This window comes from Euprymna scolopes, chromosome 17 (genome assembly GCF_053919585.1).
Source record: "Euprymna scolopes isolate OS-2025 chromosome 17, ASM5391958v1, whole genome shotgun sequence".
NCBI lineage: Eukaryota > Metazoa > Mollusca > Cephalopoda > Sepiida > Sepiolidae > Euprymna > Euprymna scolopes.
Genome location: NC_136498.1, coordinates 99,477,489 through 99,493,650, shown reverse-complemented (window position 1 = coordinate 99,493,650; position 16,162 = coordinate 99,477,489). Strand labels below are relative to the sequence as shown.

Genomic DNA, 16,162 nt, shown 5'->3' with positions numbered 1-16,162 from the left:
CTTAGAGCTTACTATCAATAGCCTAATTTTCTTTTTATTTTCTGTGAACGACAAGGACAGAAACATGAAAATAGTGTGATATATCATCCACCAATCAGCAACGAACGTGTGATTGATGTGTCCATGGCGAGCATGCGCAAGGTCTCATGCATGATATGAAAAGAAACTGGAATCTTAGAGAGATATCAATCATATCAGTTATTATAGATGCCACAGGACTTATGAAGAAGAATCTAAAGTCCTACCTAACTAATAATCCTGGTGAACCAAGTGCAAAAGAGATCCAGACGATTGCACTTAAGGGAACAACGAGGATACTAAAAAGAGCTCTTAGTTGGTTTCAATAAAAAGCAGGGCAATGCTGGCAGCTGGTTAGGCTGCCCCATACCAATCATTACAATCTTCAAAGGAAGAAAATTAAAATTTAAAAAAAAAAACACAAACACATTTGTTCACAAGCAAACATACACGCACTTATAATATCACCTCACGTTGTTGAACTAACAGTACACATTTTGCTTTGCATCTTTATAAAAAAGTAATTGATAAAATAAAGACTACATGCTCTCCTATCAGAACACCACAATCATCTTGGAGGCTGCGACCTACTAGTTGAGAACCTTTGTCTTAAATAATCAAATTCTGTACCGTTTAAACTATACTCTCTGATCGCCAAGATGTCTGTCTTATCATCCACCTGATAAACTCAATTATTTTCATCCTTGAATGGCTTTTGGGCTTTGATAAGCAGTGACTCCTTATTAAAAATGAAAATAAATTCAAAATGGTTGATTTGCAGTTAAACAAATAAATTACACACATTTGATTGAATGCTTGCCACACAATTTACGGCAAGTTTATTAGTTACCCGTACCAGCAGTCGAGGTGCATAGCTGGAGAATGTTTTCCTCGGCACTAAACACAGCAAAGTCTATGCCATTTCTGAAATGGCCTTTTCCCTGTTGATTGTGATATGTTGCTGGCTCTGTGATCATCTGAAGTGCCCCTACTAGGGAATGCCGACAATACTGTCTAGGCATTTCTTGCATGCCAAAGTGTCCCTCCTCAGGGGCCCCAGTTCTTTAATTCCACTTTCTGATCCTTTTGTCACATCTTCTCACTGTAAAAAAAGATAAATACCAGCATGTCAAATTCAAGGGATGTTAGTGACTTTTACTTGTAATCTGTGGGATAAAGATATGAACTTCTTACCCCATGCCCCTGTTTATGGGTGAAATGGCAAGATAGACTACGCTCTCAAATCTGGAAGATGAGAAGTTGTAAAATATTTGGAAATCTGGCTAACGACAATACCTATCTAAAAGTTCAGCTTTATTTTTTATTAAAGATAATTTAGTTTATAAAATCATACATGATTTGCAGGCTTGAAAAGCTTGTGTTGAAAGTTCACATTAGTAATAAGCAAGAAACTGCTTGTTGAATGGATTATGGTAGGAATTCACACAAACCCCTGACCATCCCAATCCAATGAGACCATCATGATTTGCTAAAATGAAAGCATAATCCTAATGCTCTTGCAGAGTTTTTGTTTCCACTCAAAACGGTCATTGGCAATGAATAATTTGGATGAAAATGTTTTTGTATAGGTTAACAAATATAATTATATATATATATATATATATATATATATATATATATATAAAGCAAAAATGTATGTATGTATGTGCACTTTTTCTGTATGTCTGCTTGTCTATATATATATATATATATATATATATATATATATATATATATATATATATATATATATGAACAAATGATTAATAAAACATGTTAAAAGACATCTTGAAAAAGAGTTAAAAACATATTTAATTTTAAAAAAGGGAGCACAAGATAAGTGGATAGTCCTTAATCTGAGTTTATTTTACTTGTAAATATTAACTCTTTAATATTTATATTTTAAGTTTACCATTTTGATTACCTTGGTAAACTTATTGTAACTTTTATTTTTTATATATATATATATATATATATATATATATATATATATATATAAAAGGCAAAACATGCACGAGAGTTTTTGTATGTCAAAGAAAGGCTTTTTTCGCCGGGGTTCTCCGGGATGGGGGGGGTGGGTTTACTATTGCTTAGAACTTTTTATATACCGTGTAGATCATAATATGTACGAATTGCGAACACGCGTCGTGGCTAGATTTGTTTACAGCGACTTTGACAAAATTATTGCTAGTTTGGCTTCTCACGTGTTGATTTGGTTTTTTCATATAAAAGCAAAACTGATGTGAAAACTAACAAGCAGTTCTCGGCTAGCCCGGGAAAAACGTCCAGAAAGCGATGGACGTTTGGTCAATGTCGGTTTTCACTGTCATATCAGACAATTGTTTTCATTTGGACACTCCCCTAATAAATGGGGGGGGGGCTTTCCCTAACGCGTTGAGGGAACACTACCAGATAAAATTGGCTAGAAAAAAAAAAAAAAACTGAAAAGAACTATCCCGCCTTTTTTTCTTTTACACCTACAAAAGTTTTTTTTGTTGTTTTATTTTTATTAAGAATTTTTTTTATATTTAAACAGGGTTAAGTTTCATTTTAGTTCTGCTTTACCCCCCACCCCCCCTAACACACACACACACACACACGCACCTACAAACAACCGGGCAACGCCGGGTACCCCCGCTAGTTTATTATATAATTTCAACAAACATAATTATTTATTTTAGAATTACAACTGCAAAAGAATTACTTCGTACTGAAGATGTAATTAATTGTAGTTGCTGAGTGCCCCCCCCTCCCTCCAATCAATTTTGTTCTCCCAAAATGTCTGCAGGTTAAATGCAAGGGCAATAACTTTGCTTTCTAAAATGCACATTATGTCAAGCAAAAAAACAAATAGCAAAGAGTTACTTCCCTTCCAAATACAAACTGTTTAATCTTTATTCTTGGGTGGAAAATTGCTTCCATTTAACACCTAGAAATGTTGAATATCGGATTTCTTGTATAAGATGAAATAATTACTCCGACTTTGTGAATGAATAAATTGGTCTATTTGTGTTCTTAAGTTACTACTGATCAAGGCTTCAGGTAAGCAAAACTGTGGAGACAGTGTTTTCGATGGTTGGTGTTGAAAAGGAAAGAGACGGATCCAATTTTTGTTCTTGAATATCTTGTTTAAAATATCAATCGCATAGTGTTTTACTTCTCGTTTGCAGCGGCCATAACCTTAACACTCTATGCATTGCATTATGTAATAATATACAAGTCAGAATTGCTAACAGATGGAATTAGTCTTTTGTGCTAATTATGGTCTGTTTCATTTTCAGCCTTTACTCCATGTCAATACTAAAGATCCTGCTGACAATCCAATTGATAAAAATGGTTCTTCATCTCCATCACCTCCCCTCAGAACATTGTTTGCTATCAACGCTCTTCGCACGTACTCTAAAAAAGACGGGAGCAACAAAAACACGCCAGATGTGTCTTCACAGTCAATCGATTTAAGCAAGGACGAAGGTGAAGAAACTCAAGATCCAAATTTGTTTGACTTGCCTACTTTGGTTGCTGATGAAGATCTCTTACATCGTCGGCCTTCTTCAGACAATGACACGCCGCTAGTGAGTCCCATTAAGAGCAATAAATCCAGAGCCAATTCTTCAGCTGATGAAACGGAGACTCTTGTTGTGGCAAATGATGACAAAGACACGATTCCGGTGGGGAACGAAATAACTCTCCCTGCGATCAATAATAGAGAAGTTTCTACAGTTCCGATTACAGTTGATATTTCAGACTCAATTTCAGACACAAGTTCTGTCAAAACTATAAAAGATGATGACTCCACTAATTCCGTTCTAAATTCTGTGTCTGCCAATTTAGTTCCATATGAGGAAGAACCAGCTACAGTCGAAGTAATTACCGAACAGACTATGCCTGTTGCTGTGATTATTGATGTCAGAGACAGTGATACGGTTCAAGTTGACCATCTCCAAGATGACTCTGCCAAACAATCCCAGGAAGGTAACCCCAGCATGGAACCAACTTTGCAAGTGACTGAAGAGTTAAATACTATTAAAATATCTGAAGTCAGCCTTGAAAGCTGTGCAACAAATACACCATCAAAGAAACCATCTTCAGAATTATCAGATCCAGAATCAACGAAAAAACCTCCGCCAGAAAATGCATCCATTAACAAGTCCAATTCTGAACTACAGACTCCAATTAAGGAAACGAAAGTAAGTTCTGGGAATACAGGTAGAAAATTGACTGTCAGTCTTGAGATGTTGGATACACCTGTCAGTGGGCGGTGTGTTGTTAAGACAACGCCATCTTCCAAGGATAAATCTCCAAAGCTGATAGAGATTGATGATGATGTCCTTGAGGCGACGCAACCTTACACAACACATCACACGGATTCTCCATCTACAAATAAAAATGTTAAATCCAAGCGAAGTTTGCAATCGGCTATGAATACTGTTGATGAAAACGAGGAAGAAGACACTCAACCTTACACAAATGACAAGATATCCGATAAAAGAAAAGGCCCTGGTCATGCACATTTGAAGAGACGTGGCGACCACGACGTGTCGGATGAAGAAAATTCAGTTGAGGTATGTGAAGAAGATAATTTAGTAGAGCTCTATCAGAACATGGAAACTTTACCTCTTGTGGTGGAAATCGAGGATGACAAAAATGAGAAAGTGGAACCGACAAGCCAGAATGCTGGATCCACGTCAGAGAGATCCAGGAACAAAAAGGCCGCAGCTCTTAAAGGTACAACAAAAGAAACCTCAACATCATCTTTAGATGCTGGACCTAGCGAAATGGAGAAACCATCATCACAGAATGTGGAAGAAATTGGTCGTGTATCAGAGGAACCATCCATTTTAGTTAATGGTAAGTTTTCACTTTTTAATCTCAAAAATTAATTTTGAATTACATTGATTGGGATCGTTTGGACTATTGTTCTCATCTTGAGTGTTATTCTGCACAATGTATATGAGTCATAACAGTTGTAAATGGTTTAAAATCGGCTGGAAGTCCCTTGAGGGTCATTGATATCAGCAAGCTATCGCTTATTATTTCACCTGAGAGTTTTAAAGCATTGGCGGTTGGTTCTGCCCTTATAACGTAGTCGGTAATCGTTTCATCCTCGTTACGTTTCAGAGACGTTAGTTCTGTGTATAGAGATATTATTTTCGGTTTCTCTTTTGATGAATAATGTTCTCTTAATATGTTCAATGCTTTCCTCCCATCATCCAATGCGTCTCTTATAATCAGAGACAGACTTCTATCATCTATACATTGAATCAGTTCTGCAAAAACAGTCGCATTTTTTTCGAAAAATTCGGGGTCGTTTGGATTCTCTGTTAGAGATTGTATGACTTTGTGTAGTTTTCGAATCCTTAGATATCCCAGAAATTTTACCTGCCACAATTCAAATTTAGATTCCGATCCATCAAAGAAAAGACGTTGGCTGGGCACATAACCTGTTAAGTTTTGAGACATAGTGTTGAACAAAGATGGCGGCGTAGTTCAGATCAGTAACCAAGATGGCGACCAAGAATCAAATGCGGTCCGTGGCGTAGTTAACCTCTTAAGTTCTGAGATATTGTGTTGAACAAAGATGGCGGCGTAGTTCAGATCAGTAACCAAGATGGCGGCGTAGTTCAGATCAGTAACCAAGATGGCGGCCAAGAATTAAATGCGGTCCATGACGTAGTAAACGACAAATTGATTGAATCCAAAATTCGACAATTTTTATAATAATTTTGGGATATTTTCATTGGTTGTTTAGCACAGCTGTTGGTTATAAAAATGATTGGCGAATCCATTCATCTCATACCCCCATCAGAAATCAAAAACATTTTACAAAACTTAACAGTTTTGCTCCGACTTTCTTCAGGTTTAGCTTGTCGAACTTGGGAATTTGCACAGAAACATTGACAACAGTCGAAAACTGAAAAACCCAAGTAAAATTTATAACGGTTTTTAAACTTGAGTAATTAAAACCCCATTAGAGGTTATGTTTCAGAGTTTTGGAGATAAGGACTTGGATTATGAGAACTACTGTTCTTATCTCCTATATAATATTTTGATTGCAAAAATTCCCCTCTGGACCAAATTACCGTAGATTTGCAACTATATATGCCACATAAAACTAATTCTGTCTAAATTATTAGCCATTATCTTATGTAACTTTAGAACAATATTTTCGATACATTTAGTTGTTATAATAATTACATGCTGGGAGCAACATCATCACAATTGCACCATCTTTAGACAAAGTAATTCCTATTTTCCCCTCTAAATCTAAAGTCCTTCTACTGCCCCCAGTCAAGACTGGGAAGAAATATACACATTATAACTATATTGTCCTGGTACCTTTGTAACTGGATCATACACTCATAGACATACAATTACCTTTCCATTTCCCGATTCAAAAATAATAATTTCTCCCTTTTAAAATTCTAACCATTCTTATTGGCTGAGAGCTGAAAAATTGATTATTCCAGATTGCACACCTTATTACAAAAACAAATGCGTCAGACCTTTACAAATATTTCTCTACACGAAGCAATAGTTTTAATAAGATTAAACCAAATATAAAAATATTAATCGCTCATGGTCATATATTTACGTACTTATACCTTCACAGTTAACTACACACACATTATCACCATGCAACTACCCCCCCCCCACCCTACAAAAAAATAATCCCTGAAACAAAAAACATTTACAAATAGCATTGTTTTTTTTTTTGCTTTCAAATCTTCTTAACAAAACGGCAACAATGCAGTTTTTTAATTTTTTTCTTTTAGTTTGTTTTATAACGAGCCGTTTACTTTTTTATACATATTTTTTCCATACCTATGCACACATTACCATCGTGTAAATATCCCCCCACCCCAAAAAAGCAAATAAAAAAACCTGAAACCATAACATTAATATTTTCTTTAAAATGACAACTTCTTTTTCTTTTGTTTCATAGTATTTGCGCATCGGGATCTTGACAGCGATTATCAAGGTTAAATTTGGAGCAAATATTTTTAACCCCTACACACACACACACACAGAGGATAGGTTGTATATTCTGAGAGCTGTTCTTAACATGGGTTTTTGCAGGTGACCATTCCGAAAGCTATTCTTAACATGAGAAGGTTGGGTGGGGGTGTCCATTTTGAAAACCGTTCTTAACATGAGGAGGTTGGGGGTTGGGCAACAACAACAACCGTACTTTATTGTTTTAACGACGGAGGGTGAGTGACATGTTTGATTATAGACCAATTGTTTGGTTTTTTTTTGTGATTTTTAAAGATAAATTTTTACTGTAGATCCACCTACACACTTTTCTTCAAAATGACGACTTTTCTAGGTTTTCCACTATGCTGCTTAGGAAAGATTTTATTTTTATTTGGCGGATACAAATAGTTTTCGTTATATAAAAGCCCTGTATTATGCACTTTAAATTACTGGCTATCAGATTAGTATGCACGGGTGAAGAACAAATTTAATTATATCAGACTGCCACTGCCACTCCAAAATTTCTTTGTTGGTTTATGGTATTTGTGATTGGGGATCCTGACAGCAATTATCATGGTTAAATTTGTGGCAAAAATTTGTGTGCGAAAATGGGGTGTCTATTCTGAAAGCTGTTCTTAACATGAGCAGGTTGGGAGTTGGGCAACAAAAACGACAACAACAACCGCACATTAATTTTTCTATGAGGGGGGGGGGGTTCTTAGGTTGGTTAACGGATCCTGCTAGTCTTGAATATTATTCTCACAATGCTTCGGCTGATGTAATCTTGTCGACCTTGGCAATCTGTATAGACTTTCAAATTAAACCTTTTATTTAATGTATGGGGTAGATTGTTCTCATTCAGCCATGACAGAGTAATTCTTAATTATTTTCTTAGTATTGCCTCTACTGAGGATTTAACTTCAAACCTCTAGAAAACTCATTTAGAATTGATTATACTTAGAACTTTATCATTTGCATCACACATTAAGAATTACTTCAGATTTTTGTCTACTCAAGACTGACAGAATGAGAGCAATGTACTCCTGTAGAATTAAAAAGATTTAGTTTGAAATTATATACAGATTTCCAAGTTCAACAAAACACACTTGAAAAATGTCTGAGATTACATCATTCGAAACATTGTAAGAATGACATTTAAGATGAGAATAGTTGTTTGAATGATTCAAATTCATCTTAAAAATTCTGAAACATGATCTCTAATTGTGTCTTTCTGTCGGACCCTGGGAATCTTTCTGTCAGACCCTGAGAATCTTTTTCTCAGGCCCTGGGAATCTTTCTGACAGACCCTGGGAATCTTTCTGTCAGACCCTGGAAATTTTTTGTCAGACTCTGGAAATCTTTCTCACAGACCCTGGGAATCTTTCTGACAAACTCTGGGAATCTTTCTCACAGACTTTGGGAACTTTTGAGGAATCTATATGGAATTTTGAATGGAACCCTTTATTTAATGTACAGAGGTTGCATGCTCTCGTCCCATCAGCCATGGCCAGGTGGAAGTCTTAAACAATTCACAATTGTATTCTTAGTTTCGCTCTGACCAAGGGTTGAACCTTCAACATCGAGAAGAGTTTCATTCGAATTGAATTTTACTTATTACTTTAAAAGATTGACGGATAACGGTTGGAAGTTATATTGGCCAAAATGTTGTGAGAATAACACTAAAAACGAGAACAGTAGCCTGAATAATCCAAATAATCCAAATTATAAATCTTCCATCTCAGAAATTCAGAAGCATTGAATTAATAGATTTTTTTTCATCTACAGATAAAATGGCAGCAACATCTAATCCAAGGGAGGTAAGTCACTAATATTTTTTTTGTAAAAATTAGTTCTATCAAATCTTCTGACTGATCATTTTTACTAATTTCAACATGCGACATGTTTTTACTTAAAATGCATTTAACATTTTTTTTAGATATCCAATTATGCAGAAACACCAAAAATATGTCTGCAAAAAATGGTTTCATGGTGGTCTTTATTTCATATATACACTCTATTTATCAAGCGAAAGAAAGGATTCATATCTAGAAAAGTTTTTAATTTGTGTGACTGGTTGAAAAACTCTCACCTGTCGTGTAGAAAAGGTAACCTACTCGAGGTGGAATTAGATTTGTGAAAGATTTTGAAAGTTTGCTTTAAATACGTTTTGTTAGGTAAATATTTTTGATCAAGAGATTGATATGTGAATCGATGTGTAATGTGGGGTTTAAAGATCAGATGACCTCAGAGGAAGAATAAATCTGGACAGTATAGAGTATGTGTACCGAACAGGAGATTTCAATGGTATGTCCATGTTGAAAGAATAGATGAGAGTTCTTGGATTTTGAAATGTCCTATGAAAAGGATATATTTGTCTGAAGTAGTTGAGTGGTCTTGGCTATTATATTTGAATAATAACTTAGTAAGTCGCGTTTCTGAATGGGTGATTATGGTCAGAGCTGATAATATCCTTAAACATGAGGCTTTCAGCGACTCTTTCGACGTCTTTAAACTGCTCTATCAGTCGGTATTTATGGCTTAACCAGCCAATCATATTTTTATGAGGAGGAATTCGAATGTATTTGTATTCATTACATTAGTTTAATAGGTGTAGAACAGTTGAGGTAGCAAGTTCAGTTTGCAGAGATAGGCCAAGGATGGGAGGAAGATATAATAGTGAACTTAAGAGAAAGAGGAATGAATAAAAACCTGGCCAGAGATAAGTTAATTCAGAAGTCAGTTTCTAAAAGCTGTTGAACACATGTCAGTGTGTAAAACTGACGTTAAACCGAAGATGATGATGCGTTAAGCAAGTAATTGGTTATCATTTAATCCTGTCGATTTTCATTGAACATGTCGGGAAGTTTTTATTATTTATTACAATATGAAGGATTAAAAAAAAAAAATTTCTAATTTTTAAGTAAAGTGTCAAGACTTGTCCACAAAATTTAAATCAAAGATGGATTTCTGATTTCCATTAACTAATTTGATATTTGTTTCCCTTTTTTCAGAGATTGCCTTCAGAAGAATCTTGTTCCTCTTTGGCTGAAGTGGCTCCAGAGACAAAACGAAGCACTAGAAGGAGTTTGAAAGATAGCCAGGAGAAAAACAAAGAGGTTGCAGTTCGAAAGTCAAGCCGTTCTAATAAGAAAAACAACACTGAAGAAGATGGTACTGAAAATGTGGCTACTTTGGCTGCACCCAGTGGTGGAGGTGGTTCCGATCTCAAAAGAACTGCTAAAAGAAACGTCCACTTTGTTGGAATTTCTCAAAGTGAAGACGACAACTCTGAAGAATCAACACAAACTCGTTCGTCTTCCAGGCTAAAAGGCAAGGAGGAGAAAGAGGAAACAGTTGGCAAGAAGAAAGTTGGAAGACCTCTCAAAAAACAATCTAAGGGAAGAAATGAGAATATCAGCACAGCTGATCCTGAGGAAAGCTCGTCAAAACGGTCAAGAGGGCGTAAATCAGCAAGAAACATTGATGAGGCAAATGATCAGAAAGAATTGGAAGAGAATGCTGCAATTGCTAACAAGAGAACCAGTTCTGTTTTGGATGACTCTAAGAAGACAAGTCGTGTGGATTTGACCGAAGCTAAAAGGTCTAGAGGGGGTAAATTGGAATCTGAAAATGATGGGACGTTACAAAGCAATAAAATAGCTGTTTCTAAGGAACCGTCCGAAGAATTGCCTGTACTTGACAAGAAAGTGTCAAAGAAAAAAGAGGCTTTAGAAATTCCTGAAAAATTATCTGACCGTAGCACTGTTCCAGCCAAAGATGAGGAAGAAGAGAAAGAGGCAAAATCTGGTGCTTCTAAAACAAGAAGAAACTCTGCAAATAAAGCAAAAAACATCTCTGGCAAAGAATTTCCAGAGAAAACTGAATTTGAAGTAGAGGAAGATTCTCCACCAGCAAGAACTTCTAGAACCACAAGAGCGAGAAAAACTAAAGATGATGATGAAAAGGAAAAACCTACCAAGAAAAATGTTGCAGAAGTCGAGTCTTGTACTAGAGTTTCTCGAAGCAGTAAATCAAAAGCAGCTTCTGAAGACCCTAAAAACATCTCGACCATAGAACTCCTCCCGAAAGTGAAACGAGGAAAGACGGAGAAAAAAACAAATTCTCAAAAGTCTGAAATTGCTCCCGAAGAAGAACCATCTCCTAGCAACGTTGTCTCTCAAAATACAAGGAGAACGTCGCAAGAGAGAAAAGTCTCTGCGGATACATGTAGCACTGCAAAACCATCTCGAAGTGCGAAGACTAAAAATCAAAAGGACGGAGATGCCAAAGAAGATGCTGAGGAAGTTGCATCAAAGGAAAAGTCGACGCGAAGGCAAACTAAATCCGATTCTGTCGAGAGTGATAAGGTTACGAAGACAAAAGGTCATGAAAATAAAATGTCTAAAAATTCACGTGAAAAAAACACTGAAACCAGTATGGTTGATGATGATGATGATGATTTTGTTGCTTCATCTCCTGTGGAATCGAACTTGGAAAAACAGTCTGCATCACAAAGCAGAAGGTCATCTTCGTTAGCTGTGTCTCTTGAAAAATTTGATAGTGCCTCTTCATGTTTGTCCAAGGAAAACGAAAGCAGCAAGTCCGCAAAAGCAGAACCGAAAATTGGTCGAAAACGTAACTCAAGCAGCCAATCAAGCAGTCAGGTATGTTTTCTGCGGCCTCTTTTTATTTCTCTTTTCCGATCTAACATTATTAAACAATTTTCAAATGGTATTAATATCACGTCTTCGATGGAATCAAGTTATATGGTGCTTGTCTAGAATCCTCTCATGAAAAAACAAATAAAAAAATCTGTAAAATATTGCATACTAAAAACCACATAAATTGATAAAGTAGTTTTATTTTTAAATAAGAAAATCAAATTTTGTTGCAAAACAAACAGTGACGATATCATGATGCTATCTTGAGAATAGACTTGAGGAAAAAAGAAATAACTCCAAATAATTCAAACCTGTGAGATTTTAGAAAGCCATGCTTGGACTCGAAAAAAACTCAGATTTACTTAAAATGATTTTCTTTATAAAATTAAAATACTTGATCAATATATGTGACTTGGTGTGTACAACATTTTGTTCCCATCACAAATACATACACTATGCAATTTTTATTTTTTTATTTTATGGTAAAGTGGAGGCTGGACAAGCACCAGTTATATTTATGTGTGAAGAGTTCAAATTAATAATACTTATCAGAGATGCAGGTATAGCCAAAAGTGTCTATAACCAGCTGATGATAATTGCATTTTTTTTATGGAATAATGATTGATACCCTTAAAAACATGTTTTTATCATTAGTATTATTAAATCAACCTATTTGGTACTTATCAAATTTCACCTCAATATTTAAAACTGCTCATAAAAATAAAATAACACAAAAACCTAACGTACATATATGTTAGGTTAAAAAAAGTAGGTACACAAAAATTATGCAAATTCATCAAGTATTTTTGTTGTTAAAAAAAAAAATTAGGGCTGCTCTTAGTTTTTTATTTGAAATATTGAATTTCAAGTGAAACCAACGGTATCTACTGAATTGTCACGTTGCAATAATGAAAATATACAAAAATTTCGAAAAATGATAAGGTAGAAAATTAATCATTAATGAAAACGGTTTTCAAAGAAATTTAGCAAAAATTAAGTTTTGCTAAATTGGCCAAAGATTTTCAGTTTTCAGAAAAGATTTAACTTTTATTACAATTCGAACTCTGTTTTTTTTTTTTGGGGGGGGGTTGCAAAACTCAGTTTACTCTAATTGTTTTCAAAAATTGTTTTCATTAATAATTAATTTTCTACCTTATTGTTTTTCGTAATTCTTGGATATGTTCATTACTGTGACATGACGATTCAGTAGATACCGTTAGTTTCACTTGAAATACAATATTCCAATTTTGTAATTTCGTCACAATAACAAAGATCCCAAAATTGATTGTCAAAATCTTTCATCAGCCATTTTTCATCTTTATTAAAAGGGATGTAACTATAAGCGTCACCAAAAGACCTGCCCTCCCCATGTTAAGAATAGCTTCCAAAATTTGCATGGTGATGATTTTATTTATTATTTTGAAAACAAAAATACTGGATTATTTACATATATTTTAGTGTACAGCCTTTTTTAACCTAATAGGTACATCCATAATAAAATTTTCTTGGGGTTTGTATTACTGTACACATAGATTCAAAAAAGTTGTCAAAAGTTGTTTACCGATACGTTGGAAAATTCAAAATGGCGCCTGACACTCTCTTTAACACAGTAAGTTCAGGAAAAGATGTTATAAATAATAAACTAGACAAAATACTGTTAGAAATTCGCTCAATATATGTTACCGTGACATAAGTTGACATATATTCAGTGTTTTTTAAGAGTATTTTGTCTAGTTTATTATTTATAACACCTTTTCCCAAACTTACCATGTTAAAGAGAGTGTCGGGCGCCATTTTGAATTTTCCAACATATCGGTAAACACTGCATGTTTTTCGAGCTGAATAAACATGTTACATTGAATAAAAACACAAAAAATGTATCCAGTTTGGTAGAAAAGTAACTTATCTTGCCTTTGATAATATTTATTTGTTATATATTTGTTTTTTGACAACTTTTTCGAATCTATGTGTACAGTAATACAAACCCATTTTCTTGTAATTATAATTTTTTTATATTAGGGTAAAACTGAATAAGTCCATCTATTCATAGCACTGATTACATATACACTCGTGAACAAAAAAAATGGGCCATGATTGAAATTGGAAAGAAAACAATTTTTAAAATTTTTATCGCTTGTTTGCTAATAATTAGCTGTTATTTAGTATTTTTCAGATTATTAGTATTAAAGATGAGTCCAAGAAAAGTAAGACGACATCTTCACGAAAAAATTAAAAACCGAATTGCAGGATTACGACAGGCAAATTTGACTTACAAGCAGATTTTCGACATTTTGAAAGAAGAAAAGGTGGCAACATCTCTTTCAGCTGTGAAGAGAATTGGGCAAAGGTTCGAAATTGAAGAGACACAGTGAGCAGGAAAGTTGGTTCTGGTCGCCCCAGAGCATCCACAATGAAGGACGATCACAGGCTTAAAATGACCGTTTTGAAGGATCGCAAAAAAACTTATGTTGACCATAGCAAACAATTCGAAACAGCAAAAGGAAATTCTCTTTCTAGAGTGACAATATCCAGAAGGATGAAGGAAATGGGATTTTCATCAAAAAGATGTGCAAAAAAACCTTTGTTAACTAAGAAGAACATCAGCGACAGAAAGACATTTGCATCATGTTATGGTACGAAAGATGCAGATTGGTTTAGAAATGTTTTCTGGTCGGACGAATCAAGATTTTGCCTTGCCAATGATGCCCCTGAACGTTGCATCCGAAGATCCGGAGAAAGATTTTCACCGAATTGCATAAAAACCACAGTAAAACATGGAAACGGAGGAATAATGGTATGGGGGACCTTTTCTGCTGCAGGAGTTGGGGAAATTATCAGATGTGATGCGTCAATTAATGCCAAAGAATACATTCAAATATTAGAAAGAGGTCTATTACCAAGCATCCAGAAGTTAGAAATGAACAATGACATTATTTTTCAACTTGATAATGCCCCTGCACACACAGCAAAAGTCACAAAGAAGTGGCTTACTGATAATTCAATTGATGTGATGTTTTGGCCTGGCCAAAGCCCAGATTTAAACCCAATGGAAAATATTTGGGCTATAATATCTCGTGCATTAGTTAGAAAAACTTTTTCCAACAAAGAAAAATTATGGGAAGCAGTACAAAGAGAATGAAATAACATCTCCTCTTCACAGTGCTCCAAGTTGGTTGAGAGCATGATAAAAAGAATTGATCTTTTAAAAAGATCTAAGGGCAATTCCATTCCATACTAAGTTTTTATTAAAGTAAATATCTTGCTCTTTATATTTTTTACTCATTTTCGTTTATTATTTAATTGTATTTTGTGTAATGCAGCTTTTTGTGCAATAAATTGTAAATTTCTTTCTTGACCCATTTTTTTTGTTCATGAGTGTATATGTGCAAAATATAAGTTAAGTTTTTTGGGTTTTTTTAAAGGAATTTCATTATCTTTTTGTTTTTAATTTTTAATTAATTCAGAACAGTCTATCCCTGAGTACTCCAAAACGACAGCACCTCAACCAGTCCTTGTCCTCTCCTGGAACACCGTCCTCAAGAAGTCAGTCTGCTGCTTTGAAACCAAAAGTCATGTTTACAGGCGTCACAGATGATAAACTACAAAAGGTCAGTCCACATAAAGCATAATTTGATGTTTGGTGCTCTTTAGTTTCATAGGATTTTACTCTATTATATAAATCTCATATGTGTCTATGTATGTATGTTTGTATGTCTGCCTAAAACTTTCAACAGAAATAATGGATTTTCACGAAATTGATATTGTTTTGAAGCGCGACCCTTCAGACGACAAATATCGAAAAATTGGCTAAAAACATTAATTCTTTCATCCTCAACTGGGCACTTTTCTACAGGGAGGGGTAGCTTTTTTTCGCCGATATTTTTGAAAGTCATCCCCTCTTTTCGATTGACTAACCTTAATTTAAACAATTGTCACTTCCGGTTTGGCGATGGGCACAATAACAAAGATGTGAATTTTTAAAAATTTTTTTACATTCTTTTCCTCCTTCGCGATACAGGTTCGAGCCTGCCTGCCTACTACCACTTACTGCACTCAGTAAAGAAATAAGGGAAAGTTCTGCTTGTCAAGTAATAAACCATTACCTGCTACTGCTGCTGCTAAATGTCCCTATTTTACTATCTAGACTTTTTTTTTCCTTGTTTTGAAAAATTCAGTGCTTGTGCAGAATTTCCCCATATTAAAAAAACAAAAATATAGAAAGATCTGTATGATGTACATTGATGTATTGATTTCATCTGTGAAAGAGATAAAGAATTTTGACATTTTTAAATCCATCTTTTTACAGGCTTCTTTTTTGTTGCTGATCTAATAAAAATTTTTACAAACGGACATAACTGCAATTAGCTTTTAAAAAAGAAATGTTCGAGAGAGAACAATCAATTTGATAGCTTGCCTCAAGTGATATTGGGATTTCTTTATAGAGTAATTTATTACAAGGGTAAATTGTGAGAGTATATACAAAAATGAAAAAAAGAAAAAATATATAT

The 16,162-nt window shown here is 34.7% G+C and overlaps 1 protein-coding gene across 1 annotated transcript in view; it reads left to right on the top strand.

The window, feature by feature from the left end:
* The window catches only part of LOC145296856 (uncharacterized), a 153,042-nt gene that overhangs the window by 119,386 nt on the left and 17,494 nt on the right, over positions 1–16,162 (top strand). Inside the window, exons 12-15 of the mRNA XM_080142989.1 lie at positions 3,300–4,866; positions 8,779–8,810; positions 10,005–11,657; positions 15,119–15,262. Coding sequence (XP_079999115.1) covers positions 3,300–4,866; positions 8,779–8,810; positions 10,005–11,657; positions 15,119–15,262 — 3,396 coding nt within the window. The remainder of the gene's footprint in view (positions 1–3,299; positions 4,867–8,778; positions 8,811–10,004; positions 11,658–15,118; positions 15,263–16,162) is intronic.